At 36.7% G+C, this 27294-nt stretch overlaps 3 protein-coding genes and 1 pseudogene across 4 annotated transcripts; 2 read left to right on the top strand and 2 right to left on the bottom strand.

Moving 5' to 3' along the window:
- Window positions 1–564: 564 nt before the first annotated feature.
- On the bottom strand, window positions 565–1211 carry LOC109000657. The gene has a single exon (XM_018977614.2). It carries the CDS (start codon window positions 1193–1195, stop codon window positions 788–790), a length of 408 nt encoding a protein of 135 aa, XP_018833159.1. The 5' UTR covers window positions 1196–1211; the 3' UTR covers window positions 565–787.
- A 3425-nt stretch (window positions 1212–4636) lies between these two features.
- Window positions 4637–10868, top strand: LOC109001100. Its single transcript, XM_018978241.2, has 8 exons — window positions 4637–5051; window positions 5394–5539; window positions 6253–7180; window positions 8358–8449; window positions 8815–8889; window positions 9612–9673; window positions 9791–9860; window positions 10012–10868. The coding sequence occupies exons 1-8, from the start codon at window positions 4868–4870 to the stop codon at window positions 10696–10698; spliced, it is 2244 nt and encodes a 747-aa protein (XP_018833786.1). The 5' UTR covers window positions 4637–4867; the 3' UTR covers window positions 10699–10868.
- A 657-nt stretch (window positions 10869–11525) lies between these two features.
- On the bottom strand, window positions 11526–13273 carry LOC109000771 (annotated as a pseudogene).
- Window positions 13274–14882: 1609 nt separating this feature from the next.
- LOC109001085 (adenylate kinase 5, chloroplastic) lies at window positions 14883–27279 on the top strand. 2 transcript variants are annotated; one of them, XM_018978233.2, is made up of 19 exons: window positions 14883–15218; window positions 15308–15412; window positions 16341–16469; window positions 16550–16684; window positions 17346–17492; window positions 17696–17770; window positions 17856–17949; window positions 19050–19087; window positions 19228–19356; window positions 24014–24049; window positions 24114–24194; window positions 24284–24422; window positions 25147–25226; window positions 25324–25389; window positions 25982–26011; window positions 26091–26200; window positions 26520–26657; window positions 26755–26784; window positions 27048–27279. In XM_018978233.2, exons 1-19 carry the CDS (start codon window positions 15003–15005, stop codon window positions 27070–27072), a joined length of 1803 nt encoding a protein of 600 aa, XP_018833778.1. In that variant the 5' UTR covers window positions 14883–15002; the 3' UTR covers window positions 27073–27279. The 2 variants fall into 2 exon arrangements, with proteins under 2 accessions (XP_018833778.1, XP_018833764.1); XM_018978219.2 differs by having other exon boundaries at window positions 14884–15218; window positions 19050–19102.
- The last annotated feature ends 15 nt before the right edge of the window (window positions 27280–27294 follow it).

Below are 27294 nucleotides of genomic sequence, written 5' to 3'. Positions count from 1 at the left end.
ATTATGTTGGGAATCATCATGTTTTCTTAAATCCATTATAAAATAAATAATAATATTGCAAAACTTGGGATGTGGAAAATTAAGTTAGCTAGAGGTGAAAGTTTCAAGCCCCAAAATTTAATTTGTCAATGGGGTGCATGTTAATTAGATCGATAATTGGCAATATATCGAAATGGAATTATATATGGAACTTATATATAATATTGTGCATGGGTCGTTATATATCCTTTTTTTGGAAACTAATTTGTAGGGTTTACAAATAATACAAGATAAGATTCAAAGCAAATTAAACATCTTTGCAATTGCACACATGAAACCAAATGATCCCCAAGATACAAATAAAACAAGTACAAGATCATCAAGGTCACATGATATATACTTCTCATCATGTCTAGTGCATCGATCATATATTATATATATGTACGTATATACTTAACACTAGAATCGAACAATTGATATATAGAGATCGATGGATGAAAGGATTTCATTTAAAATCATTTCATCAAATACAAAACCCATTTCCATTAATAGACCATGCGTGCATACCATGTAAGTCTATTAACATACATTTATAGCAGTATTGCCATCGATCAAAAACGTTTACACATGTTTACAACCACTTAATTAATTAGGCCAACACCGCACAACTTTATCGATCAGTCTTCATGTATATATAATTCACCGATCTTAACCCAACAATTATTCAAAGAAATGGATGAATTCGTACTGATAAAAAAGAAGAAGGCCGATTTAAATACTGAACAAACCATACCGATCATCATCCTAGTCAGTCCTGATCTTGATCAAACAAACTCGACGACTGTGGCCCCCTCGCTGCAGCAGCCCCAACCACAAGTAATGGTGAAGAAGAAGGCGATGAATGGTTAGAAGAAGCTGCAGCGTGCAAGGCCAAGGAGCCCTCACTCCAGGACCTCCTGATGGGGTAAGACACGTTCCTTTTGCACATGTTATTTGATAAAAGATGGGAGCTGCCATTACGTGGCTTGTGGAGTGCACAGGTGCAATTCCGATGGTAAGGCCGGCGCTCAATCCAGGTATCGCAGCCTGAAATGCAACCCTCGTACAGACATCTGAATATTCCCTCGGCCGCTGCTCCGGTACTGGCCATTTCCCTCAACCTAGCACCTTCCAAATTTCGTTGCAGCCGGCCGAGGGTTTTAGGAGAGGTGGGCATATGGATTTATAGAAAGGCCTAGTACTTAGAGGTTGATACATAAAACAGACAAACACAACAACAACAACAACAAAACAAAGTAGTATTAAACTTTAAAATTAATTAAGAAGGTGGGGTCGACGGTTAGTTGTTGTCATCAAGCACCATTTAAGAGTCGTAGATCAACTGTAGATGGAAGCTGTGTCGTAGTCAAATATTGGTCATAGACTTTGTAAAACAAAATTATATTTCAAATTAATAGGTGAGGGATATTAGGCCAGAAAGAGAAATTAAGGGCGGGGAGTACTGTGAAAGTTAGCAACACGAAACTCTCATAGGTTGCCCCAAAAGCAAGCAAACGTTTTCGATCAGACTATATTTTATGTGGCGCTTGGCACAATTTGTTTGCACATGATGATGATGATATGATCGATCATATTATAGTACTGTTTTGTGTTCTTTGTTATTATCGGGTATGGGAAGCGGGGAAAATGATAGCTTTGGACAGAGATATATAACAATTGCAGGGGATCTAACAATGTGGGTAAGTTTAGTTTCTTTTGGCTCATGATGAGGATGATCCTAGCTAGTTCTGATTCTTGGAATAATATTCTGGAATATTATATAAAATCTTTGACAATATTAAAATTCTTGAAGATCAGCATGATCAGCTATATTTATTTTCTTTATGCTTAATAATTTAGTCATGCAGCTAGCTTCCAGTACTACTATGCATGATCAGTTATCAAATTATTTATTTGAGAATTCATGAGCAGCAAATATATATATATCATGTAACCTTCATATTGGTTCATATTGGGGTAAGTGATCATTAATATTATTACTACAGATCAAAGGGCACACTCGCTATATATATATATATATATATATATATATATATATATATACCGCTAGCCTTATAATTCTTTTAACATTGATTCCATATATATATATATATATATATATATATATATATATAGTAGTTTGACCTAAAATTATTTTATTTTTTATTTTTTTGGCAAATGTATTACATCTTTGGCCATGCAGTACCTCTGCAACTAATTGTATATAAGATGAGTACTTTAGGTAATTAGAAAGCTACGAGGTGGCCAAATCTACCCACATCACCCTAACCCTAATATATATATATCTATAGTACTACTAGCTAGCTAATGCCCGAACTCGTACGCGGTTGTGAGAGCTTGGGATTTGGCATTCATTAATACATAATTGGAAGCAGAAGGGGTAGCCAATTGCAGTACTTTGGCTTTAATGTTGTCTCGTTTGGAAAATCGATTAGAAATTTATAAATAATAATAAAATAATTTGAGTTAAAATGTTTTATATATGTCGTTTTGAAAAAGAAAATAAAAAGTTGAATAAAAATATTATAAAGTTTAAATATTGTTATAATATTATTTTTAATTTTTTTATTTAAAAATTTGAATTAGTTTTTGTGTTTTATTTAAAAATTTAAAAAAATTATAATAATAAGCTTCACAGGGCCGGGCTATCATTCATGCATGCATCCTCAATATATATATAACATTATATTGAATGTGAAAATTTGTACCATGCAGTACTAGTACTGAGTCTCTTGTGAATTTTAAAATGATTTTTTTTTAATAATATTAATACTTGATCTGAATAAGAAATAAGAAAGAGGGAGGTCCAACTTTATGGGATTACTAATTCTCTTGAATATGTGGTCATGTGGATTTAGATCAGATAACATAATTAAACAAAGAATTATATGCATTAAGCGGAAAGATGCATATATATGTAAGCTAGCTTGTAGAAAAAGCAAAACAAAATTAATGCATATACATGCCCTTGTTTTAGGGTATGCACATGCCCTTGTTTTAGGGTATAATGTACGTACCAGACTCCAAATAAACCAACTTTAAGTAAAATGCATTGCATTGCATTGCCTATAGAGGAGGGATTACACTGAGTCAATGGTAGGGGTGTTTAAAAAAAAAAAGCCAAAAAATTGCCGGTTTGATACCAATTCTTAAGAACCGAAACTAATTTGGTACCGATTTTCATATTTTGAAAATCATTTTGTATCAAATTGAACCAGTATATATATGTGTGTGTATTAGTGCAAACCAAACTAGACCAGTCATAAAAAAGAATAGTGTACTGGTAGAACTCCAAATTCATTATTTTGGTATATGATATCATGTTTGATATTGAGACATCCCAAAATGTATCCGATCATGGATGTCAGTTTCTTTGATAAATGAATGATAACAGTTTCCCTTAAAAAAAAAATCTATTAATCTTATAATATAAAATTAATATAACATATAAATTTTAATCTTAAACATGAACATTAATATTAAGTTAAAAAAATATTAAGTTGTTAATATAAACTTACTTTTGATATATATATATATATATATATGTCTCAACTTATGTTGTGCCACATTTGTAAACATATATAAGACCAGTTTGGATTGGACAAAATTTTGAAAAATCAAAAATTTTGATTTTGGTGATGAATCAGTTCAATGTATATCAGTTCGATTCTAAAATTTATCTAAAATTAGATCGAACTGGAAAGGTCCCTATTGACTAGGGGTAGTTAACTAGTGAGACAACTTCCATTACTCAATGGGATAGAAAAACATAAAAGTATAACATAAATTGAGATGGGAAGAGAGAATGAGGGGAACAAGGTAGAGGGACTTTTATGACTAAATTTTTATATTTTTCAATTGTGATTAAATACAAAGCATATGCCGCTATTTATAAGAAGATTAGATGGCGACTAGATAAACTAAATGTTTTTTTTTTAAGGTAAAATTAGGATAACATAAAAGGAGATCACTTGATTTGATATTATCACTAACCTTCTTTCCAAAGTGATCTCTTGTAATTGTGATCAATTAAGACTAGAAAATCTTATTATATAAGTACTATTTGAACTACAATCGCAAGTTATTTCTGCACTTTTTTCTTTTAATATTGAATTTTTATTTCATATAATTATTATAATTTTTTTTTAAAATTTTTACACAAAATATAATAAATAATTTAATTTTTTTAAATCTTAAAATAAAAATAATATTAACAAAAAAATATTTTAACAATATTTTATTTATCGTTCAATTTTTATTTCGTCTCAATTATATAACTAAACGAAGTCTAAATAGCCTCTACGTGAAAATTGTATTAGTCATGCCTTGCCTTGAAGAAGGTAAACATTTGAGAGGTGGGAGCAATCGACTTGTGACTTGTGAGGAACAACTACATGCAAGCAGCTTAATAAGAAGATCATATAAAAAAGAAAAATGTTATTTATATTTATAATCTTTATTTATTCTGACGTATTATCTATTAATATGAAGATTATTAAATTTAAAATTTAAATTGAAAAAGAAAATTCCATTTCTTAAAGAGGGTGCATGGCTATGGAATGGCATATAACATATATGGCAAATGGATATTCATATCATATTCCATTTCTTCCGGCCTTGGCCAACCCTTGCACCGTCCACCTCTTTATCCAGCATCCAACGGCCCAGATTGAACTGCACGCGTCACTCTGATTGCGTTTGCATGTGTCCGAAGCAAAATCCGCACCGAACCTAGCTAGGTTCCAAGTTCGAAGAGGCTCTGAATCCAATCGCAGGGCAATAATCTGTGCGTCGAAGAAGAAAGCTCGATCGGTTAGACTCCGCAGCCATGGCTGGTGGTCGAAGAAGAACCAATAATCACAGTAGCAACAACAACGACAACAAAAGCAGCGGAAACAAGGGCAGAAGAAGAAGAGGATCAGACCCGTCCTCTGTTAAAGGGGCTCTGTTCGTTGAGGGCGGCTTCTTGTCCGATTGGAACCGTAATCCCTCTTCTCCCATCCCTTCACGAGGTTCTTCTCTCTCTCTCTAAAAAATTGTCCTTTTTTTTTTTTGCCTTTAGTGATATATATTGGCTGGAAGGGACCGATGTTTGTTTGCTGATAAAACGGAGGAAAATATTTTTTTTTAAATAATTTTTTGAGAGGAGTGGAGAATTTAACTTCAAGTTAGATTAATGGCTTATTGGGCTGAACTGGATAAAACTTGGGGAATATAAGTTTTTGTTTTTGTTTTCTTTCTCTTCCAGAAATTTATGAGTGACCAAACATGGGGCAACTGTAGGTGGAATTTTGTAAGTTTAGATTTCACCGTTTGTCTATTGTTTTTAGTTTTGTTTGGTGTTGAATTTGCAGGAAAAAGTGCTAATCCGAATAGCAAATCTGGGTCTGGGTCCAAATCTGGAAGCTTTGATCGGAGCAAATGTTCTGGTTCTAGAATTGAATTCCGCAAATCGAGTGGGAATGCTATCGGATACCAATACCCTGCGGTTTACCGTCAGGTATCTTGAATTGAATCAACCTTGTTCTTTTCCTTTTGGAACCGTTTTAAATTCAAAACTTATTATTCTTAGACATTAAATGAAGTCGTTTGAGTCCAAGGAGCTATGTTGGACGTACTTTTTCGTGTATGAAGACTGGTTTAGATTAAATCGGGCTTCCTTGGGTGGGTGTGTGTGATTAGAATCAAAGCAATTCAGAATTTTGATGCAGTTTCTTTTCTTTCGTTGCATGTGTGTGTGTGGGGATGTGTTTTGGATAATTGTGTAATTCAGTTTAGGTCTTGGTTTTGTCGTTGTTAATAATGGAGCACAAAATTCTTCTGGAAGGTTTTGCTTTTGGTATAAAAGGTTTTTCATTTCGTGTTAATATTTTATCTATGCCATTCAGAGCACTATATATATATATATATATATATATTTTTTTTGCAATGGTGACTTGGAGATTTTTTCCTGAGGTTTGCTTCAGCTGTATAACTCTTAATTCCAACAGAAATCGACCATTTATGTTTATCTTCATCTATAACTATGGTGAATATTGGAGATATTTACTTATCAAAAAAAATATTGGAGATATTTTGTGAACTCTTCTCAGTTAGCTACTTGGTATATTCCATACCCTCCTGAAGTTTTTCTCAAGTAATTTTGAATATAATTGAAGCATTGAAAGTTCTATTTCCTGAAATATTTACCTGGAATGATGTGATATTTAACAGGAGGTCAAGGACGGAGATAATGTTATAGATGATTCCCACCCCATTGTTTTAGTGGATTCAAAGGAGACTCGAATTGTTGCTTACGTAGATCAAACACCATCTCTGGAGCCTTTTGACAGGAATATTTCTTATGAATACAATTCAGAATTTGTGTTAGGTGATGGCTCTCATCAAGGATTGGGATTCCATGCTGAACCAGAAGTAACATTGAATAGAATCGGAGGGTCCTCTGAGAAAATGGAAGAGCATAGAGTGTCATGTTATGATTCATCATCCCATGAGAAGGATATGGATGCTGATGAGAGTATTAATTGTGAGGTAGGCCAGACGCCTGAAGAAGTTTTGGCTGATTTGCCTCCAGAACAGAATTCTGGGTTTTTGTCAATTGGAGGCATGCGACTATACACCCAAGATATAACTGACGAGGAAAGTAATGGGGATGACTATAGTGGTTCTTCAGATGAGGAAAGTGTAGACACATCTGAGCCTGGAGAAGTAGTTGGATCGTCTGAAAGTGATGGTTCTGAAGATTCATCTGATAGTGATTCAGATATTGATCAAGAAATTGCAGAGGATTACTTAGAAGGAATTGGTGGAAGTGACAATGTTTTAGATGCCAAATGGTTGGTGGAATCAGTTTTGGGCAAATCAGATAACGATAGTTCTTCTAGCAGATGCTATGATGAAACTGTAGAGAAGTTGGGTGGAATTGCTCTCCAGGATGCATCTAAGGAATACGGCATGAAGAATCCCAAAGCAAGGAAGAGATACGCTTTAGCTTCCCGAGATAATTGGTCATCTACTGTAGATGACCTTATTCTTGTAAAGGATCCAAGAACTCTTTCTGCAAGAAAGAAGCATGCCCCAAGGTTTCCTCAGTCTTGGCCTCTAGAGGCTCAAAAGAGTAGATATTCCAGAAGATTTCCTGGTAAATTTTGCTCAAGTCTGTTTTAGCTTGTCCACTCATTTATTCAGTGCCCCATCTTGTTACTCTTCAAATGGTCAATCTTTTTCTAAATGCTGACTTTAGTCTTAGTATTGGGATGAGTTAATTATCCAATCTTGTCTTTGTTGGTTGACTGTGCGCGCTCATGTGTTTGGTAATAAACATATATGGTTCTGTGTGAACATATGCATGTTTGGAACTCTACAAGTGTTTGGAGATCTGAAACGACCATAAGTCGAGGATTTGATCTCCATAGGCAGACATCTACCTAGTTTTATTAATCTACATCAGGACCTTGTGTTTCTCAAAGAGAGTCATCCATGTTCAATACCTCAGCAGTATGGAAGTCTATCGCTGTGACTAAAAAAAATTGTGTCATTTATGTGCTTGAGGCTTCAGCTATACTATTTTACTAGCCTTTAGCACATTAGCTGTATATATTTAATCATTAGGCATGATATTAGGCCCTTTGGGAACTGGACTCTTGATTTTCGAGAGGATCAATCCTTGATGAAATAAAAATAATAATAGAACCAAATAAAGGCAAGATTATAAATAATTGTGGGGACAATTACCCATTCCAGGAAAAATAGCTGTTATCATGACTAGTAATGATAATCTGAAATGTGACGACCATAAGAGCTACTCAGTAATGATGATCCGCGTAAAGAGCTGCTTGGTCCTATGCCATAATATTTTATGAGCTTCATTACCAATGGGATCTGAGAGTAGTTACTAGTTTTAGGGGTTCTTGCATCTCAGGCTAAAGAAGTATATGAATGATGAACCCGTGAAGCAAAATATGAACATTACAACCATTATGGAAGGAATAAATTAAGTGGAATGCGAGAGGTTCAAAATTTACGTTAGTCTAATCTTTCTTTCTTTCTTTTTTTGAAGATAGTTTCTTTTCCAAATGTTTTTTGGTTGGTCTAGAAAATGGTGAATTTTTTCATACACATTCGAACATTATTATACTTAGGGAAGGATTTTATTTTGTTTTATTTGTTTATGAATAATATTTTTTTGGTTTTACCTTTTAGTTTCAAATGGCAAACGTCACTGAAATTATTCTTCTATATTATTCTGTTCGGTCTGCTGAATTAGAGGGTCTACTTCAATTTATGTTGTGAGTTGTTCTAATGCAGTGATTATTCAGGTGATAAAAAGAAACATCGTAAGGAAATGATTGCTGTGAAACGTCGGGAGAGAATGCTGTGGCGGGGTGTTGATCTGGAGCAAATTAATACGGTAGAAAAGAAAAAAAGAAACTATCAATATTTTCCCCTTCTGTTGTTTTCCTTTCCAATGAGGTTATGAATCATGGAATAAGATTTCATTCTAGTTTATAATGTGTGTTTGTTTGGTTTCTGATTTTTCCATTGAGAGTTTGTCATACTAGCTTTCCATTGAGAGTTTGGCTTGATTTTTCTTGTTGGCCCTAACATTTCAATATAAAGATTTCTTTATTTTGTGTTTTTTAACCGTAGTTACAAGTTATTTAAGGGCAACTTCCTTTCTAGTTAGATAGGGATTTCTTAATTTCATACCAAACTTCTTTCAAGCTATTCCTTCAATTTCAGCAGTACTAACAGCTTCATTGTTCTGAACTGTAGAAACTAGAGCGGATTGTGTTGGATGGAGTAGATATGTTTTCTTTTCAGCCTATGCATTCCCGCGATTGTTCCCAGGTATGAAATTTTTTGTCCCCCCCCCCCCTCCCCTCAAAACCATACTATCAGCATAAATAATTTTTGCCTATGCGTAATTAGTCATAGATTTGTCAATATTTTAGGAACTTGTGCTGTTGAGTTGCTTCGGTTGGTATTATTTTGTCATAAATTACCACTTTCTTAACCCCTAGGGGTTGGCTCAAGTGGTAAATGCCTTGGTCTTGGTGGTGTGCTTCCTCCAAAGTCCAAGGTTAAATCCCACTGGGTGCAAACAATCTCTGGGGGCCATCGGACTGAGGGTTTTCTCCTTGAATTACCCGAGGTGTACTCACTGGAAAAAACTGAAGAAGAAAAATACGAAGGCAAGTACCAGCATTTCTGCAGTCTGCTGAAGTTACATGATGTTGTAATCGTAATAGTGGTTTTCTTGTCCCCAAACTTTTTTGATCGGCATTGGTGTATCATACAGTGAATAGGTGGTTGAAGTCTGCTGAATCCAGAGTTCAAGAAGTTGGCTATATCAGTTATTTGAAAAGTTTGGTTTGGCTAAACTAATAGTTAAGAAGTTGGCTAGAAGGATATAGCAACAACAACCAGTCTCTCATGAATATTTGGATTGAATATAGAGAGCTGAAAATCTTGGTCCCTGTTAAAAAAAAAAAATCTTGGTCATGAACTCTGACCATCATCAAATTTAGGAACTTATGTCCATTGACTGCTGACTGTTTTGAATATTTTAGGTACAACGATTAGCTGCAATATATCACTTGCGAAGTGGCTGCCAAGGTTCAAAAAAGAAAAGGTATGTAAACAAATGTATTTGTGTGCATGTTTATGTTTATATACAAATAAGAATAACTATACAGAGAGGTATAAACTTGATTCATGGTTCCAAACTAGCTGTTGTTTGTTTTTACAGATTTGTAACTGTGGTGCGAACACAACACACATGTATGCCATCACCAAGTGATAAACTACGCCTGGAAAAGGTTCAAATGTCCTCCAAACTGCACACTAAGAATTATGCATCATTTCTTCCAGTTTTTAACTCTGCTCTGAAGATTTCTACGGTGTACTTTGAATCATCTCTATATGCCACTGCATCAAATATAAGACTAGTGATTTCATTTTGTGTTTCAGTTGATATATGCTGGCAATGAGGATGTTGATTTTGCTGTGACTGAAGGCTCGAACTTAAAGTCTAGAGATAAAAACAGGGTAAAGAAGACTGCTAAGGGCAATGGTGAAGCAAGTGAGAAGAATCGGAGTGGGAAAAAGGGTACATATGCTAATCAACCTGTGTCATTCGTATCGAGTGGTGCAATGCAATCAGGTGCTGTTGAGAATAAAGCGGTTGATTCACAAGAGATAGATGAGCATGGTAAAAATAAAGGGATAGTTGGCTCAGCAAGCTTTGGTTCATTTGAGGTGCACACTAAGGGTTTTGGATCAAGAATGATGGCTAAAATGGGATTTGTTGAAGGTGGAGGGTTAGGAAAGGATGGTCAAGGTGTGGCAGAGCCCATTGAAGTTATGCAGCGCCCTAAGTCGCTCGGATTGGGTATGGAATTCTCCAACTCCAATGAAGACCCAACAAGCACCAAGTCCCAAAGAACTGAAGTTTCCTACTCCAGGGGTGAACCCACGAGGAACAAATCACAAAACATTGGAGCTTTTGAAAAGCATACGAAGGGATTCGGATCAAAGATGATGGCAAAGATGGGATTTGTGGAAGGCATGGGATTGGGCAGAAGTTCACAAGGGATAGTGAATCCTTTGACTGCTGTCAGGCTACCAAAATCTCGAGGATTGGGTGCCAAGGTTTAGATCTAATACAAATTCATTGAATTTTAACATTGCCAAGCTCACTCCAATCTATTTCTAGTTCCTTGTAAATGAACTAATCATGGCAAATCATTTCATTATAATCAACATGCAAGATGTCACATTTGTTGGTTTCATGTCTTATATAATTTCGCTGTCTGTTCAAAACTTTATCATTCGTTTTGATGAGTATTGGTGGATCAGAATTCTCTACAATTTTCTATCCCAAACATCTTACGTATTTGGAAGAGAGGGAGGGCGCGAGGGAGGGAGGTTAAGCTCAAGAATGTGGCAACTGGAGAGCACTGATGGTAAGGATGATCAAATCACAAAGAAATTGTCTTTGAAGTGATGACTGATGAGATAGACAGTCCTCGTAAAAATTGTTGCTGAGACTTTAATCCGTGGATCAAACGGTGCTCTATTGGGATACATCAAGACTCTTAACACTGATAGAGCATGCATGCACTTGCTAAGATGCTTCCACTTTTTCTAGTTTTTATTTTTTATTTATAGTTAAAAAATAAAAACTAGAAAAGGAAGTAGATAAAAATTTATAAAGTCCAAGCTGGCCTCATGCATATTAATAGATTATCATCATATATATATATATATATGTATGTATGTATATGTATACACTGATCTCGCTAAAGGCGTAACTCTTATTGTAAGACGTTGCAGCTGTTATAACCAGCAGCTTGATTAATTTATTAAACATACATGCATGTATGGATCATCATGAGTCGCCAATTTTTTTATTTTATTCTTCTAATTCTTAAATTAATATTAGAGGTTCAAGGCGAACATGCCAGAAGGCCGTTGACAGGAGATCATGGTGCTGGATTGAATATAATCTTTTCATTCGCATTTACTTTCTCCCATTTACATGTATTTGGTCACCACATTATGAATGAAAGCAAGTATCGTCACTCGTGCAAATTCATTCCCAGGGCACATGTGAGGTCCTCCTCCAAATGGTACAAAAGTGTATATATGGCTTAGGCCCACTCCCTTCAAATCTTGAAGGATTGAACGTCTTTTCTGGTTCTGGAAAATATTTTGGATTTTTGAGTGTTGAAGATACTGTCCAATAGGCCTACAAGATTAACCATAGATCGAGATAAGTACTATAAATCGAAAGCCGCACTGCATGCATCACATGCAATAATTATCATGATCTCCTAGCTAGATTGGTTTGCATACATAGAAGATCAATTCTGTATACATACCTTCCATCCTTTTGGAATTGTAGAACCTGCGTAAGTGAACTCAGTTGTGACCTCTCTGAAAGCTCCTTGACTAGGTGGTGCTAACCTCATTGCTTCACATGCCACATTCCATGAATACTTCATCTTCTGAATCTCCTCCCAACTCAACAACTCGCCTGGACCTTTGGACTTTGCTATCTCCATTTGTTCTATCAAACAAATAACAGACAACGTCTACTCTCATATCTCTTAGATCAGCAAAATATATATTATGCGTTGGTATTTGAGATTTTTCAATTTCAAACCAAACTACCCGTGTATTTGATCATGAGCTGCATGAAATTAAAGACGAATGCCTTGGGCTTGCTATTATATGCATTAGAGATCATGTCAAGAATGTTGTTACCTTTTAAGACCTCGCTGTAGACATTTGGAAACTCTGCAAGATATCTCAGTATGGATGTAATTGTTGAACTTGTTGTAATGTAGCTGCCGATGAAAAACCCCATAATCTGAGAGGCGATCAACTTCTCGTTCATTTCTATGTCGTTCTCATCTGTCACTAGGAGCATGCGACTCAGCAGGTCTTCTTTTGCTGACCCTTTCTTCTCTAACAACTCCATCTTTCTCTCTCTAATGATGGCAAGGAACTCCTCGTGGAGAAGCTTTCCTTCTTTCATGGCACGACTAAAAGCTGTGCCTGGAAGTTTAATAGGAGCAGATAAAATGCCCTTTGTAAGAAGACCAAAGAGATCAGAAAATCTGGTTAGATGTTCCGGATCTTTTATATTTATGAACACCCGACAAGCAACTGCAATGGTGTACTCCTTCGTCAGTGGGAGAACCTTGACTTCATTATAAGGTGACCAAGCTCTTTCCAAGTGTTCTTTTGCCATGGAATCCATTATAGGCATGTAGCGTTGTAGAGCCTCTGGTTTGAGAAACTCAGGGAGCATTGCTCGTAATTTGGCGAGGTCGTCGTGAACAAATCCCATGTCAGAAGGAAAATTCAGAGCTGCGCTTTTGGAGCGTGGCCACCATGGGGTGACATACTTGTTTGCACTTGAAAACATGAACTTGTTCCCAGAAGCGCCGCAAAACGCAAGAAGATTCTCTCCAAACAAGGAGGTTTGGAACACGTCCGTTGAGTAATTGCTCATTCTATCAATTATGAACTTTTCTGGTTCCCAACTTTTGCAGGCCCTGCCGTATTCCAAAGTTTCGCCAACGATTGGCCATCCTCTTCTACCAGGTGGAAGTTTGGGGCGGGAGGGTGATTTGTGTTTGTAAATGGTGAAGATGATAAGAAGAAGAGAGATGGAGAGGATTACAAGCTGAACTAGATACGAGCTCGAGAAGAAGATATCCATATCTCTCCTTCAACATGGAATACCCATGAGAAGTACTCAAGTTAACAGTGGTGGCCGTGGGCTACTACCAGCCAAGCAGATGACATAACAAAAGTGGGTTCTGAATTTCATAGCTTATATGTACCTCCCAGGTGTCGTGTTTGTAACCACCGTATAAAATTAGGGTACCGTCCTCTTCTTAAGAAAACAAAAAATCAAAAGCAAAAAAAGAAAGTTGAGCACTAAAAAAGCTTAGATTCATGTGGCAATGGACATCTCTCAGCATGATCATATACCTGCAGGGTTCATTGGTGACTTTGCGAGGGTTGCAAAGGGAGCTTAAGCTCAAGAATGTGATTGAGAAGAATGTTGCAACTGGTGAGCACTGATGGTGGTGGATAATCAAATCACAAAGAAATTGTCTGTATTGCTTTTTGGTTTCACTCTATTCATCAGGTCATTTATAATGCATCTTTCAAGTTTTAATTTGAAGTGATGACTAATGAGGTAAATAATCCTTGTAAAACTTGTTGCTGAGATTGGCAACATTACCTCCATCAAACGCCACCCAAATCTCCATGGACTTGAGACTTCAATCCGGGAATCAAACAGTGCTCCAATGGGATAAATAATTATCTAAGATAAAGATAACCTACCTCTGTATCTGATAAAATATGCAAGAAAGCTGAGTTCTTTTAGCTTTAATTGAGCTCAGATCCAAGAATTATAACTAGTCAAATCGCAAAAACTTCATGTTGTCTCCATGTTCTCTCCCATATAGTCCTTTTTAATTCATGTTACTTTTGTTGGTGTGGGGATATGGTTAAGCTTAATCCTGTTATGAATTCAGTTTTCTTCCTATTTTGCCTAAAGAATTACTCACGTCCTACCCTCCTCCATTCTTGACTTGTATCTTCTGAAAAATAATGTTGTCTACTTTTCCTCTTTCATGTGGAGATGCAACTCTGCATCTTCGATAATAGCCTGCTCAGCAACACAATTTTCTGGAAAGAATACCAAAAAACAGAAAAGTCAGATCCCCTGCTATGTCTTCTTGGCAGTTAGCCGGTGAAATAAATAAATAATGACAGTTGATGCTGAAAACTGAAAGTTTTATATGAAGTACAAAGCAACCATTAATAAAAATTGATCTTTTTTCTTTCTCCCAACTATTTGAAGGATTTGTTAAAATCCATTTAGAGGAAAACTGTATTCCAAGTTCTTTAACCAGATTGGTCATTACTATATTTTTCTAGCTAAAAAGCAACCATACCTATCAAATTATAAACTACATTAATATTTGGAAGATAATGAATGACTATCGTGTACTTGGTTTTTATGAAAACAAACTGAAATAATGAGATTATCTTTTATCTGCATTATGCTTTTAAGATATTAATTTTTAAATGTTTAATTTATTTTTACAGATAAAATGAGATGAGTTGATATTAAAATAAAAAGTTAAATAAAATATTATTAGAATATATGTTTTCAATATTATTTTTATTTTAGAATTTAAAAAATTAAATTTTTTATTTTATTTTATGTAAAAATTTAAAAATAATTTAATAACGAAGTTAAATTAAATTAAATGAACTGCAAACAAACGAAGCCTAAAATTTCCTACCCTTATCGTCTAGTGTGGTGTCAGCCATGAGCCACCTGCAAACTCTCTGTCTCTCATTCTATTGACAGCCTCTCAAATCCTTTCCCTCTTCCAAGTCTCTGACACTTTGCCCGTAACCCAACTATGTTTCCCACCTCCACATTCTCTTCTCTTCACACCACCAATGTCACCCCGACTCCCTCTCTCTCTTCTCTCTCAACCTCTTCCCTTTCTTCTTCTTCTTCTTCTTCTCCTTCTAGCTCTCTTTCTCTTCTACAATCTTCTTGTATCCCACGTCGTCATCTCCGCTCGTTCTGCGCCTTCCGAGACACCCAGTTGAGGATAGACCCGAAATCCAAAGTTGTTATCTTTTTTGTTCGTCATCAGCCAATATTGAGATTTGTTTGTTTCTATGGTTTCTTTTGGCTCATGACGTGTTTCTTTGCTAGGGACTGAAGGTGACTTGTTCCGTGGGCAGCGAGCCTTTGAAGGTGATGATATCGGGTGCACCGGCATCGGGCAAAGGAACTCAGTGTGAGTTGATTGTCCAGAAGGTAACCATTGGGAGTTTATATATGATTCGATAATCATTCTGAAAACATATTGTGCTAAATATTACAGATTATTTCTTGTTTAAGTAATTGTTAAAAGCAATAAGTTCAAGTTGGTTTTCTGAAGTAGTCATTTGCTGGAAGTTGTATAGATTTATCAAATGTAATATAATGTTCTCCAACGGCGCGTCGAGTGTGTGAATTGTCACCAAATATGTATAATGTAAACCCGCAGTCTGTGTATGAATTATGTTATAGACGTTGTCGTGTTGGTCTTGTTGTTGTTGTTGTGGTTGTTCTTTTCCCAAACTCAGATGGCTTCTTGGGAAACTTCAAACCCACATCTCTCTACCATTAATTAACATATTGACAAGAAGCCATTTGAATTTGAAAAAGAACACCGAGATCGTGAATTCGTTTTTTTCTTTTTTTTGTGTGTGTGTGTGTGGGGCTTGTGAAATGTATTTATACATCATCTCCGAAAGAAGTTTGCATATATGATGACAAGTTAGTGACTCTAACTGGCGATCGGTAAATCCCATTTTCTGGAGTACGTTGGATGCCTGGGTACCTTTGAAGTGATACACGGTCGGTAGAAATGCATAGCTGACTGAGTTTGAACCTCTTGTTAGGGAAAGCTGTGTAACGGGTGTTCTTGATGAAGAGGTGTCTGAAGAAAGAAATGGACACTTTTTGCTGAAAAACCTGGGTGGTAATATTGTTTTCTCCCCATTTGGTCCTGAAAAGATAATTAGCTAATCTGGAAAATAATTGGCAAATTACGAAGAAGTTTCTCTTGTGATGAGTATTCATGTTTGTCATAGAATTACTTCCGTTGCATCATCTTAGAAGTTCAACTTGGGCTTTAGTATCTGAATGTAATTTTTTGTTACTCACATTCATCCATGCCTCCTTTGTCTTGGTGCTTCAGTTTGGATTGGTGCACATATCAACTGGGGATCTTTTAAGAGCTGAAGTATCATCTGGGACTGAAATTGGGAATAAAGCAAAAGAATTCATGAATGCTGGCCGTTTAGTTCCAGATGAAATTGTGACGGCTGTACTGAATTTTCTAGCTCACTAATTTTTTTTTCTTTTTATTTCTCATAGGGTTTAAAATACCAATGATTTGCTTTGTAGATGGTCATGACAAGATTATCGCGTCAAGACGCAAAAGAAAAAGGGTGGCTTCTCGATGGGTATCCAAGGAGTTTTTCACAAGCACAAAGTCTGGAAGAACTGAAAATCAGGCCAGATGTTTATATCGTATTAGATGTATGTGAGTCACATGTTTATCCCATTTTTCTCATATATGGATGATCATCTCCATTTGCTTTCCTTCCTTCCCTTCAGCTAGGTGAATTTACTTAGCTGAAAGACTTTCTGCCATATTAGCCACCATAGACTTCTGCAGAAGAAGTAAAGTTTTATGTTGTCCTAAATTGCTTGAAAACTTTTAACAAAAAAACTTGCTAGACATACCCAATTCATAACGTATCTTTCTTGGTAAGTTTCTACTATGGTGATTGGTGACTTTTGTTCCGATGGAAGCATTTTTGTGCATTTGTCTTTTCTTTATTGAGATTTGGAAAAAGGTTATGTGTATAGGTTAATGTTTCGCATCCAATTACTTGGTTTTTTTTTTATGTTATTCTTAATTATTTATTTTATATGCACAAGGCTTCATATGTATACCAGATGTGGTAGAAGTTACAGGACATCCTTTTTTATACTACGACAAAATATCTTGCATTCTGTATCAGCTTTTATTAACGATGAACTATGCCTTTATATTAATGTTCTGCCTGTCTAGCGCCTTTACCTTTTGATGCACAATAGTATCTTCTACAATCTTTGATAAGCTCATTTTTTTGTTGTGCCAACATAAGCATTTATCTATCAAATTACCTTTTACATATATGTTTTTGAAACTCAGGTTCCTGATGAAATTCTGATCAACAGATGCATTGGTAGAAGGCTAGACCCTGTAACAGGGAAGATTTATCATCTAAAAAACTTCCCTCCAGAGACTGAGGAAATTAAATCTAGACTTGTTATTCGTCGTGACGATACTGAGGAAAAAGTATGGTTCCAACTTTTCATTTTTATGTCTTTTTTTCTCTGTCACCTGTACACTGTCATTAAATTTTGATGATTATATCTAATCTGTGACTCCAGGTATAAGGTGGAACACTATTTTTTGTCTATTCAACATTATTTTCTGAGTTTCTTTCTCTTGCACCTAACTTGTGTATGCCTTCTTTTTTAAAATAAAAAATATTTTAGGTGAAGTCACGTCTAGAAATATACAAGAAAAATGCAGAAGCAATCTCATCCACGTACTTGAACATAGTGAACAAGGTATCTGCAAACATTTTCTTTTGCTCCTAGCTATATGAACCTGGGCCAGTGATATTGCAATATCATTCTCTCTTGCATAACACAGATTAATGGAAACCGTCCAAAAGAAGAAATTTTCAAAGAAATAGAATCTTTGCTTTTGCAAGTGCAGAAAGATAGAGTAGAGATGACAAATCCAGGTAAAGATTTCAGGACATAAGGTGTTAGTTTTGTGTATACTGGTCTAATCTTTAATGCAAATCAACTTATAACTAATTTTTTAGAAGTCTTTTATAATTATTATTTCAAGATTTCCCCCAAAGGGTTAGGAATTCCAGTAACATAGTCATGACATGAGCCAGGTATAAGAAGATTTCATAAACATCAAAACAATCCAAATTCAAAAAATTCATTGAGTAGCACTTCTTGAACAATCATAGTCTTTTATAATACCGAGTCTCAATCTCGTCTCCATTAGCTAAGCTTGGACATGTGGACCTGTCATCATACACTTCGTCACCTAGGACAGCTAACAGTTAAAAACAAACACGAGTTGAATACTTAGTTAGCAATGACATCATATAGTAAAAGTTATAATAACATAAGTCTTTTCATGTTAAAAAGAACTGACTCACTTATGGTACCCAACTAAGATTAGTATGATGTTCTCTTTCCTCCTCTAACAAGAATTTGTAAAGCAAGCTCACAGTGCTGTAGACAGTGATCCATTGTTTTACCATTCTTCTTGCACATACAATAGCAATTAATAACTAGAATGCCTCTCTTCCTTATGTTATCCAGGGTGAGAATCCTCCCCAAAGCCATTGTCCAAACAAAGAAATTCACCTTAGGTGGAGCCTTATTCCTTCAAATAAGCTTCCAAGGGAAAGAGGTCTTATCATGAGCACATTGGAAATTGTAGAAAGACTTTACAGTGAACACTCTCCTTTCCTAGATGGGCCCCAAACCATTTTACTTCACCATTACTTCCCACCTGACTCAAATACAATTGATCAAAAAGCGACGAGAAGTGACCCACCTGTCAGACATTAGCCTCCCGGTGTAGTGTGTAAGCATTCATATATAAGTTCATATTTAAAAGTGATATTTCCTAAATATTTCCAGCAACTTTCCTAAATAGGTGTTACCTTTTATATACCATCTTGTGCACTTGGGTGATGCCTATTCATATAAATAAAATCGTTTACTCATAAAAAAAAAAAAAAAAATCCAGCAACTGATGTTTAATATGAACTTTGGCTTCAGTTATGAACATAATATGCTTCATTCTTTGTACCAGGGAATATAATACCTGAAATTAAGAACCTGAAGAATCAGGTATATGGAGGCCAGGTATAGTTTCTTCGATGTAAAGTTAATAACGATTGTTTACTGTAGATAAGTTTAACTTTCACATAAAGCTTCATTTTATAATCTCTGCTGTGATTCTTTTCTTATGTTACTTTAGCCTTATATAGGATTACTGGAGAGGAATTCCTACTAAATTGAATAACATTCCTCACTCAAGGGAAATTAGGAAATATTTCTATACCGATGTGCTAGAAGCAACCCAAAGAGCTATTAATGATGGAAGAACTCGACTAAAGGTTTGACATTGATTCTTTTTTTGCATTGGAGAATAACTTATGTGATAGATCATTGATTTGTGTTTATTTTTCATAATGCAAGTGCTTTACATTTCAGGATTATGTGTTGATTTTCATGCACTTCACTCTTTTCCATTTGTTTTTCAATAAATATACAAATATGCATTCTGAAATTATGAACTTTGATCTGTGCTTGGTGGAAACTATATTTATGTAACAACTTGTATTCAACACCCTTTCATGCAGCGGTAATTTCTAAGAATTCAGGGATATGTCTATAAGTACTTCAATCAAGTTTAAATATTGTAGTAGATTTATTACAACTTTGAAGAACTCATGTATGCGTGTATGATTTGGAACATTTTATTATTTATTTGAGGAGAAGATTCTTTTTAGATTCTTTTGATCAATTTTTCGCTCTGTACATTTTCTCTCTATACATCTTTTCTCTCCGCTGTCGTTTCTCTTCTTTTGATTCCAATGGTGGTTGTGGGCATTTGGCAGTGTTCTCTCTGGCAACATTGGAAGGAAAATGCCTTCCACGAAACGTGTTATTATCGAATCTAAGTCGTTAGAGGTGTTAAGGGATGGATGGTATGTGCATCTTATTGAGAAAGGATGGAAAGTTGTAAAAAATATGAGCTTGGGGCTAGGGACAATACGATGGCTTTCTAAAGCCTTGGAGGAGTGTCTGAAGGCTAAGGGAAAGGGTTTTTACACTGCTCATCGGGATGAGGATAGGGGTTATATTGCACAACCCTGCATGGCTTTGGTGAAGGCTAAGGGAAAGGGTTTTTACACTGCTCATCGGGATGGGGATAGGGGTTATATTGCACAACGCTGCATGGCTTTGGTGGAGTATTGAAGGGGAGGGGGGGGGGGGGGTGGTCCTTCGGAGTTTCATATTATACCAGGGGACAGGGACGGAGCGGGCTAGAGAAAATTAGTGGTGGCGCTGAAGGATGCTGGAAGTGTTGGAGGTTCTGAGCGGCAATTACCACCCGCGACGACGTCACAAACTTCAAATTTTCGATCATACAGGGAGGTTCTCCAAGGTAGCAAAGAGATGGAGAGGCCTCGAGACGTGAAGTGTGCAGCGACAGCAGGCCTGCCGACGTCAGGTGGTGCCAATTTTATGGTTGGTGCTCAGTTAAGTGAAGGGGTAGCAAAGAAGCTGCTGGCTTGAAAGAGGAAAATTTGTTGCATTTATTGTCTGAAATGTAAAGTTAGCTGGGAGACCTGACTGATAAAGTATCTTGGTTAAAACGGTGCGTTGAGGTGCAAGGAGAGGTGGGCTTGGGCCTGGGCCATGGAGTAAGTGCAGAAGACTTAAGGGGCAGTGTTATGGGCTTAAGAGACAGGGTTCCAGTCCAGTCCAGCGAGCCCAATGGAAACACATAGCCCACAGGCAAGGGCAAGGAACTAGGACAAGGAGTTGGGCCTCAACTCATGGGAAGGTTTTCTGCCCAAAAGAAATCAGGCCCTGTCTGGAGGAGGATTCAAGCGGAAGCTGGCCCATTGGTGAGTGGGCCTGAGCCACTGTTCCCAGCGAGGACTCAGGCAACCTTGTCGAAGGTTGTTGTAACTTCAACAGTGCATGGTGCCATCAATTTGTGCAATTACAACGTTGTATCTGCCCCAAATGCATCGGAACCTACATAGAAAGGTGCGACGGTGGTCGTTGGCACATCCACGACTTCAAAACAGTGGATTAGATCACTGGGGGTTGAAGATTCAGTAAAGGAGGTTGTGAACCCACTTGTTGGGTCCAATCCTCCGTGTGGGCAGTTTCAAGATACAACATCGGTGGCTGCACAAACCTCTTCACTGGTTGCCGGCGACCCCCCAGGCATGACTTAGGTAATGGTCCCGACATCGGAGGTGGTAGATGGGGATATGGAGGCTTGGGAGGCTGAGAACAAGGTGTTTTTTCGGAAGGAACTAGAGGAAGGGGAATTGGAAGAGAATCTATCAGGGGGGTGCCCCACGATGGAAATTTCTCTATTGTTAAGTGAGTTGACTATGCTAGAGGAGGGGATGTGGTTGCTGGAAATGGTTGGAGGGGTTGATGGAGGTAGAGGAGTTTCAATAGAGGTATTGAAGGGTGGTGGGCAAATGGATTGTTCTTCAGAGATTGTGGTCAGCGAGGTAGAGGGTGACAAGGAAGCGATGGGCAGTCCTATCCCGTTATTTTCACTCCCATGTGGGATTTATAAAATCATATCAAAGGTGTTAGCCAACCGAATGAGTATGGTGATGGATAGACTCATTTCTAAACCTCAAAATGCTTTGTTCGGGGCCGGCAAATCCTAGATTTAGTTCTGATTGCAAATGAGTGCTTGGACAGCCGGATAAAAGAAGGCATCCCAGGGGTTCTTTGCAAGCTGGTATGGAAAAGGCTTACGACCACGTGTGTTGGGATTTTCTCTTTTATATGCTTAGGAGATGTGGCTTTGGGGACAGGTGGTGTGAATGGATCAAACATTGTGTTTCAACTGCTCGGTTTTCTGCATTAGTCAATGGCAAATCATGTGGATTTTTTCAGACTTCAAGGGGTTTGAGACAAGGGGGACCCGTTATCCCCTTTTCTTTTTGTCATTGTTATGGAGGCATTGAGTCGAATGGTGGGGGCTGCAGTAGGGGGGGCTTTATTGCTGGTTTTTCGGTGGGCAACAATAGTAATGGTGTTAGTTCCATTTCCCACTTATTATTTGAGGATGATACTCTTATTTTTTGTGATGTAGATTGTGGTCAGATTCAAGCCTTAAGGGCTGTTTTGTTGTGTTTTGAAGCGGTTTTGGGACTCAAGGTGAATTTGGGGAAGTCGGAACTAGTACCGGTGGGGGACGTGAGGAATATTAACTTTCTTGCGGACTTGCTAGGCTGCCAAGTTGCCTCTCTTCCTATGAAATATCTTGGGCTTCCTTTGGGAGATTCTTTCAAAGCAAAGAGTATTTGGGGCGGTGTGGTAGAGAAGATTGAGAAAATATTTTCGGGTTGGAAGCGGTTATATCTATCAAAAGGGGGAGATTACACTTATCAAAAGCACCCTCTCCAATCTTCCTACTTACTATCTTTCTCTCTTTCCATTACTAGTGGGAGTGGCAAACCAGATGGAAAAATTGTTTAGAGCATTTTTGTGGGGTGGCATGGGGGAGAACAAATTTCATCTTGTGAGTTGGAAAAGGGTGAGCTGTCCGCTTGTGAATGGTGGTTTGGGGTTGCGAAACTTGAGTATTTTTAATAAGGCATTATTAGGAAAGTGGTTGTGGAGATATCAAATGGAAGGGAACTCGTTGTGGAGAGAGGTTATCGATCGGAAGTATGGAAGTGAGTAGGGGGGATGATGCTCTACGGAGGGTAGGGGGTCGTATGGTGTTAGTCTATGGAAATTCATTAGAAAGGAGTGGAACATTTTTGAAAAACATCTCAAGTTCGAGATGGGTCAGGGAGCAAGAACCCGTTTTTGGTTCGATGTATGGTGTGGCAAGAGACCTCTTTACACTGTTTTTCTGGTCGTTTACAGCTTGGCTGGAAACCAGCAGGCAGCAGTTTCAGAGTTGTTGTCTCGTGTAAATGGGATTGTACTTTGGAATCTCACTTTCCCTAGAAATGCTCAGGATTGGGAACTTAATGAGCTTGAAGGTTTTTTCAGCTACTTGTATTCAGTGAAGTTGGGAGGTACTGAGAGTGATTGCATGCTGTGGAAACATAAGGGGAGCAAGAAGTTTACTGTTAAATCATTTTACAAGGTTTTGACAATCCAACAGCCTAACTCTTTTCCATGGAAGAGCATATGCAGGGTTTCTTCGCCGTCTAAAGTCGCTTTTTTTACATGGACAGCTGCACTTGGGAAGATTTTGATGGTGGACAATCTACGGAAACATGGTATGGTTGCAGTGGTGCTTCATGTGTAAGAGGATGGGAAATCAATTGATCATTTACTTTTACATTGTGACATGGCTAGGGTGTTATGGGCTGGCATTCTTAGTAGTGCTGGACTGTGTTGGGTTATGCCTAAGAGTGTGGCGGATCTCTTAGCATGCTGGAATAGGCATCTTAATAGCTCTCAACTGGCAGTAGTGTGGCAGATGATACCTTTGTGCTTAATGTGGTGTTTATGGGCGGAAAGGAATGATAGGTGTTTCAACAACAAGGAGCGTGCAGTGGGGGAAATCTGGAATTTATTTGTATTCTCACTTTTACAGTGGTTTTCTGCTATTGTACTAAAGGGAGGGAATGTTCATGAGTTTTTGTCTACTTTTCAGCTTTCTAAAATGTAATTAGGTGTCTCATTTTGTATACTTCCTGTATACATGGGCATTGCCTAGTTTCACTCGATTCAATATAATCTCTTACTTATCAAAAATAAAAATAAAAACTACTTCAATCAATCTAATTTATCTCATAAATTTATTTTGACATGGTTTTAGGAAGCTTATAAGTTATGGGTTTCCGATTAAAAAAAAAGGGAAGGTTATGGGTATGAGGTGCATCAGGTTCAGATAAATTAAAATAAAAGGGTTTATAGACCAGTGATGTCCAAATTAATCTACACTAAATACTCTATTTTTCCTAAGTAGATTTACTGTTTGTAAAGATGTCTCTCTCAATGAACCGAATTTATCTTGTTTAATTTCTCTTTTAATATGGACAGGTGGAGATCAATATTCCAGAGCTGAACCCAGAAATGGTAAGGGACTTTTTCCTTGATTTACCAAGTGTCTTTCTGGATTTAACAATATTTTATGTTACAGGATGTTTATCGAATCGGTACTTTGATGGAACTTGTTCGAGTTCTTGCCCTTTCGTTTGCTGATGATGGAAAACATGTCAAGGTGGTTTTATCCTGGTTGCTATATGGATTTTCCATTCCAAAATATTATGAAGCGAGCACTGTGTTTATTCAGTTTTCTAAACCTTTCAGGTTTGTGTGCAAGGATCTATGGGGGAAGGTGCACTAGTTGGAATGCCATTGCAGCTTGCTGGTACTCGACAGATCCTAGAGTTTATGGATTGGGGTGATTATGGTGCTATGGGGAACTTTATCAAGATTGGTTCTGTAGGTATAAAACTGAACAGAAGATGATGTTTGGTTTACGATGAGAGTTTTTGGTTTTATCCATAATCTTTGTGATATTGCACCTGTAGATTGATATTCCGTGTAAAGCCAACTGTTCTCGTAAGGTAGCAGCACATGCTGTCTTCTTTAAGCACCAACTTGAAGCATATCTTAGGTCAATGGTATGCCCTGTCATGCATATGGCTTTGTATTGGCAGAGATGCAAGTTGTACCCCATGTCACCACCACGGCAGCCGAGTTGGTTGTGAAAAACCACCACAATTGCTAATACTTCTACTTCGTATCTATAAGAACTTCATTCTATTACCTATAAAAAAGATGTCATTCTAATTTTTTCGATTTTAGCAATTTCAGTACACACTAGAGGTATTGCTACAAAGATAGTAACTTAACAGGAAAAAAAGATGAAAAAAAGGTGGATAAGTGGTAGTGCTTATGTAAAGAAATATTTTACAAATCTGTTCCTTTTTTTGAATGATTAATACGTCACAGAATATTTTGCAAGAAGGCATCGGAAACAAGATATGCTATATCTGCTATCCCTCTTTAAATCCCGTTGTGTATGACTAACCGTATGGATTTTGATTTCCTTTGTTCGCACGATGATTTTGTTAACAATTTAAAACTATTTCTTATCTATAAGGTTTTCATTTGGTTAACAAATTAAAATTATGTCATATTCATAAGGTTTTCATTTTCAACTGCAGGGTCCAAAGAGGTTGATGAGCAAGATGACATTTTTGTCATAGTGGCTCCTCAGAATGCTGTTGGCAATTGTATTATTGACGTGAGGAACTTGGGAGCAAATCTTCTGCTATGACTTTTTAGGGATTGCCATATTAGTTATTATTCTGCATTTAGTAGCCTTGAGGTTTGATTTGCAGGACCTAAAAGCTATGACTGATGCTGCTGGGAACCGGCCAGTTATTCTTGTCAATCCTAGGCTCAAGGTTCAGTTCCTTTGATAACTTCAGCTGATATCTCTTTAATGGACTGGTTATGTGTTATATAGCATGTGATCACTCTGTGATGCATCAACAAATACATAGGTTTTTCAGTAAATTTCAGAACAATTTTTATGTAAGTGAGATAATGAACTCTGTTTCTTAGCCCGAAGCTCATGACCTTCAGGTGCTATATATTTTCTTTTATCAAATCAATATGCTATCTTTACCAGTTATTGCATAGCTAGTAGTGACCTCAGGCCTTATGCCTGGGATATTTTTTAATCAGATCATATCTTCAACTGCTACTAGAATATTTTTCCTTTTCTCTTTTCTTCTGAATTTGCTTCAACAAAAACATTCAAGAAAACCGACTCTAATTTCCTGAAATCATGTGGGGAAACTCATTGAATTGTTAGATCCACTGGGTTGCATGCATTTAGATCAGGCATTCAAGTTCTGTGAAATCTTCACCAATGTAGTCTTTTCTAGCGTACAATTATGCTTTTGCTGCTAGCCTGCAACCAACGTTTTCAAAGAATTTTCTGCAGATCCTTATTTATTTATGTGACTGATATATAAATTTCCTTGAATTCAGGATTTACCTGGTTCCAGTGGTATTATGCAAGTAAGTACCAATCCCGCGAGTTGACATATCTAAATTAGTATTAACCTTTCAATTTATACCTTTTTCATATCTCTTACAGACAATGGGCCGGGACAAGAGATTGGAGTATGCTGCATCATTTGAGAATTGCTATTTCTTTCGGCTTCTCTATTATGCAGGAACCCAGTATCCAATTATGGGTGCTCTTAGGTAGAGATACCTAGAGTTTAATGCTTTTCATAAGTCAGCTAGCTTTTGATCATCCTTATTTTGTCTGGCTGTAAATCTTTATTGGGTGTGATGGCTTGTTCTTAATTTTAAAAGATGGAGTCTATTCCTATGTTACCATCAACATTTATCCCAGTTGTATTTGAATATTTAAACTTGAAATTTTTAATCGACACGTGATCATGAAAATTAAAAGATGAATAAGTTGACTTTATCTAAGATTTTTACTTATAAAATTCAAATTTCTATTTTCTGAACATTGCTATGAAAAGTGCTAAGGAGTCTCACCACATTGTTTCAGGATGTCTTTCCCATATCGTTATGAATTGTATAAGAGGGTTGATGAACCATCTGGAAAGGAGAAGTATGTCATCTTGTCTACATTTCCTGAAAGGCCAGACACCGATGAAGTTAATGATGCCTTCCTGGGAAAACCAAGGTAATTCCCATTGAACTTCCATTTCTGTTACCTTTATTTTTCTCGTTTCAAAAACCATTATCATGATTGAACCAATTCATTTCATTGAAAAATGCAGAAACAAAACCAAGGAAGCCTCAGGAATTTGGTAAGAAACATCCATCTTCTTGATATTTCTAGTTTTTAATTACGTTAGCCACAAAAAGATTAAACAAAAATAAACACACAAATTGATGTGCATGGCTTGATATGGTAAGTCAGATTGTAAAGTTATTTTTATTATAAAGTAGGTCTAACGGATTTCATGAAGCCACATCAGTTTGTGCGTTTATTTTGTGTGATCTCTTTGTGTCTGTAGCAGTTCTCTTTTATTATTGCCAAATTTATTGATATATCATTTGCTTATTGTAGGGGCTTCTTGAGTGGTATATTTTGAGTAGAAAGGTGGTGGTATATATATATGTATATATATATATATACATATATATATGATTGAAAAATATATTGTGCTCTTATACTACTTCCACTCAGTAATTGTTGAGCTCCATATATTTTGATCGGATCCTTGCAAAATCTAGTTGTACATTTGGTTTTAGAAAAATGCTGTAGTATTACTAGAAGCATAAATTACATGTTCATATGACACGGCCAGTGCCCA

This window comes from Juglans regia, chromosome 15 (assembly GCF_001411555.2).
Source record: "Juglans regia cultivar Chandler chromosome 15, Walnut 2.0, whole genome shotgun sequence".
NCBI lineage: Eukaryota > Viridiplantae > Streptophyta > Magnoliopsida > Fagales > Juglandaceae > Juglans > Juglans regia.
This window is presented reverse-complemented; position numbering and strand designations above follow the sequence as displayed.

Coding starts and splice junctions, on each gene's coding strand:
- LOC109001100 (XM_018978241.2), top strand. CDS start 4,868: ATGGCTGGTGGTCGAAGAAGAACCAATAATCACAGTAGCAACAACAAC. Junction 8,890..9,611: donor ATTCCCGCGATTGTTCCCAG/GTATGAAATTTT, acceptor TGAATATTTTAG/GTACAACGATTAGCTGCAAT. Junction 9,861..10,011: donor ATAAACTACGCCTGGAAAAG/GTTCAAATGTCC, acceptor TTTGTGTTTCAG/TTGATATATGCTGGCAATGA.
- LOC109001085 (XM_018978219.2), top strand. CDS start 15,003: ATGTTTCCCACCTCCACATTCTCTTCTCTTCACACCACCAATGTCACC. Junction 16,470..16,549: donor CAGATGAAATTGTGACGGCT/GTACTGAATTTT, acceptor TTTGCTTTGTAG/ATGGTCATGACAAGATTATC. Junction 26,201..26,519: donor CCAATTATGGGTGCTCTTAG/GTAGAGATACCT, acceptor ACATTGTTTCAG/GATGTCTTTCCCATATCGTT.
- LOC109000657 (XM_018977614.2), bottom strand. CDS start 1,195: ATGCCCACCTCTCCTAAAACCCTCGGCCGGCTGCAACGAAATTTGGAA.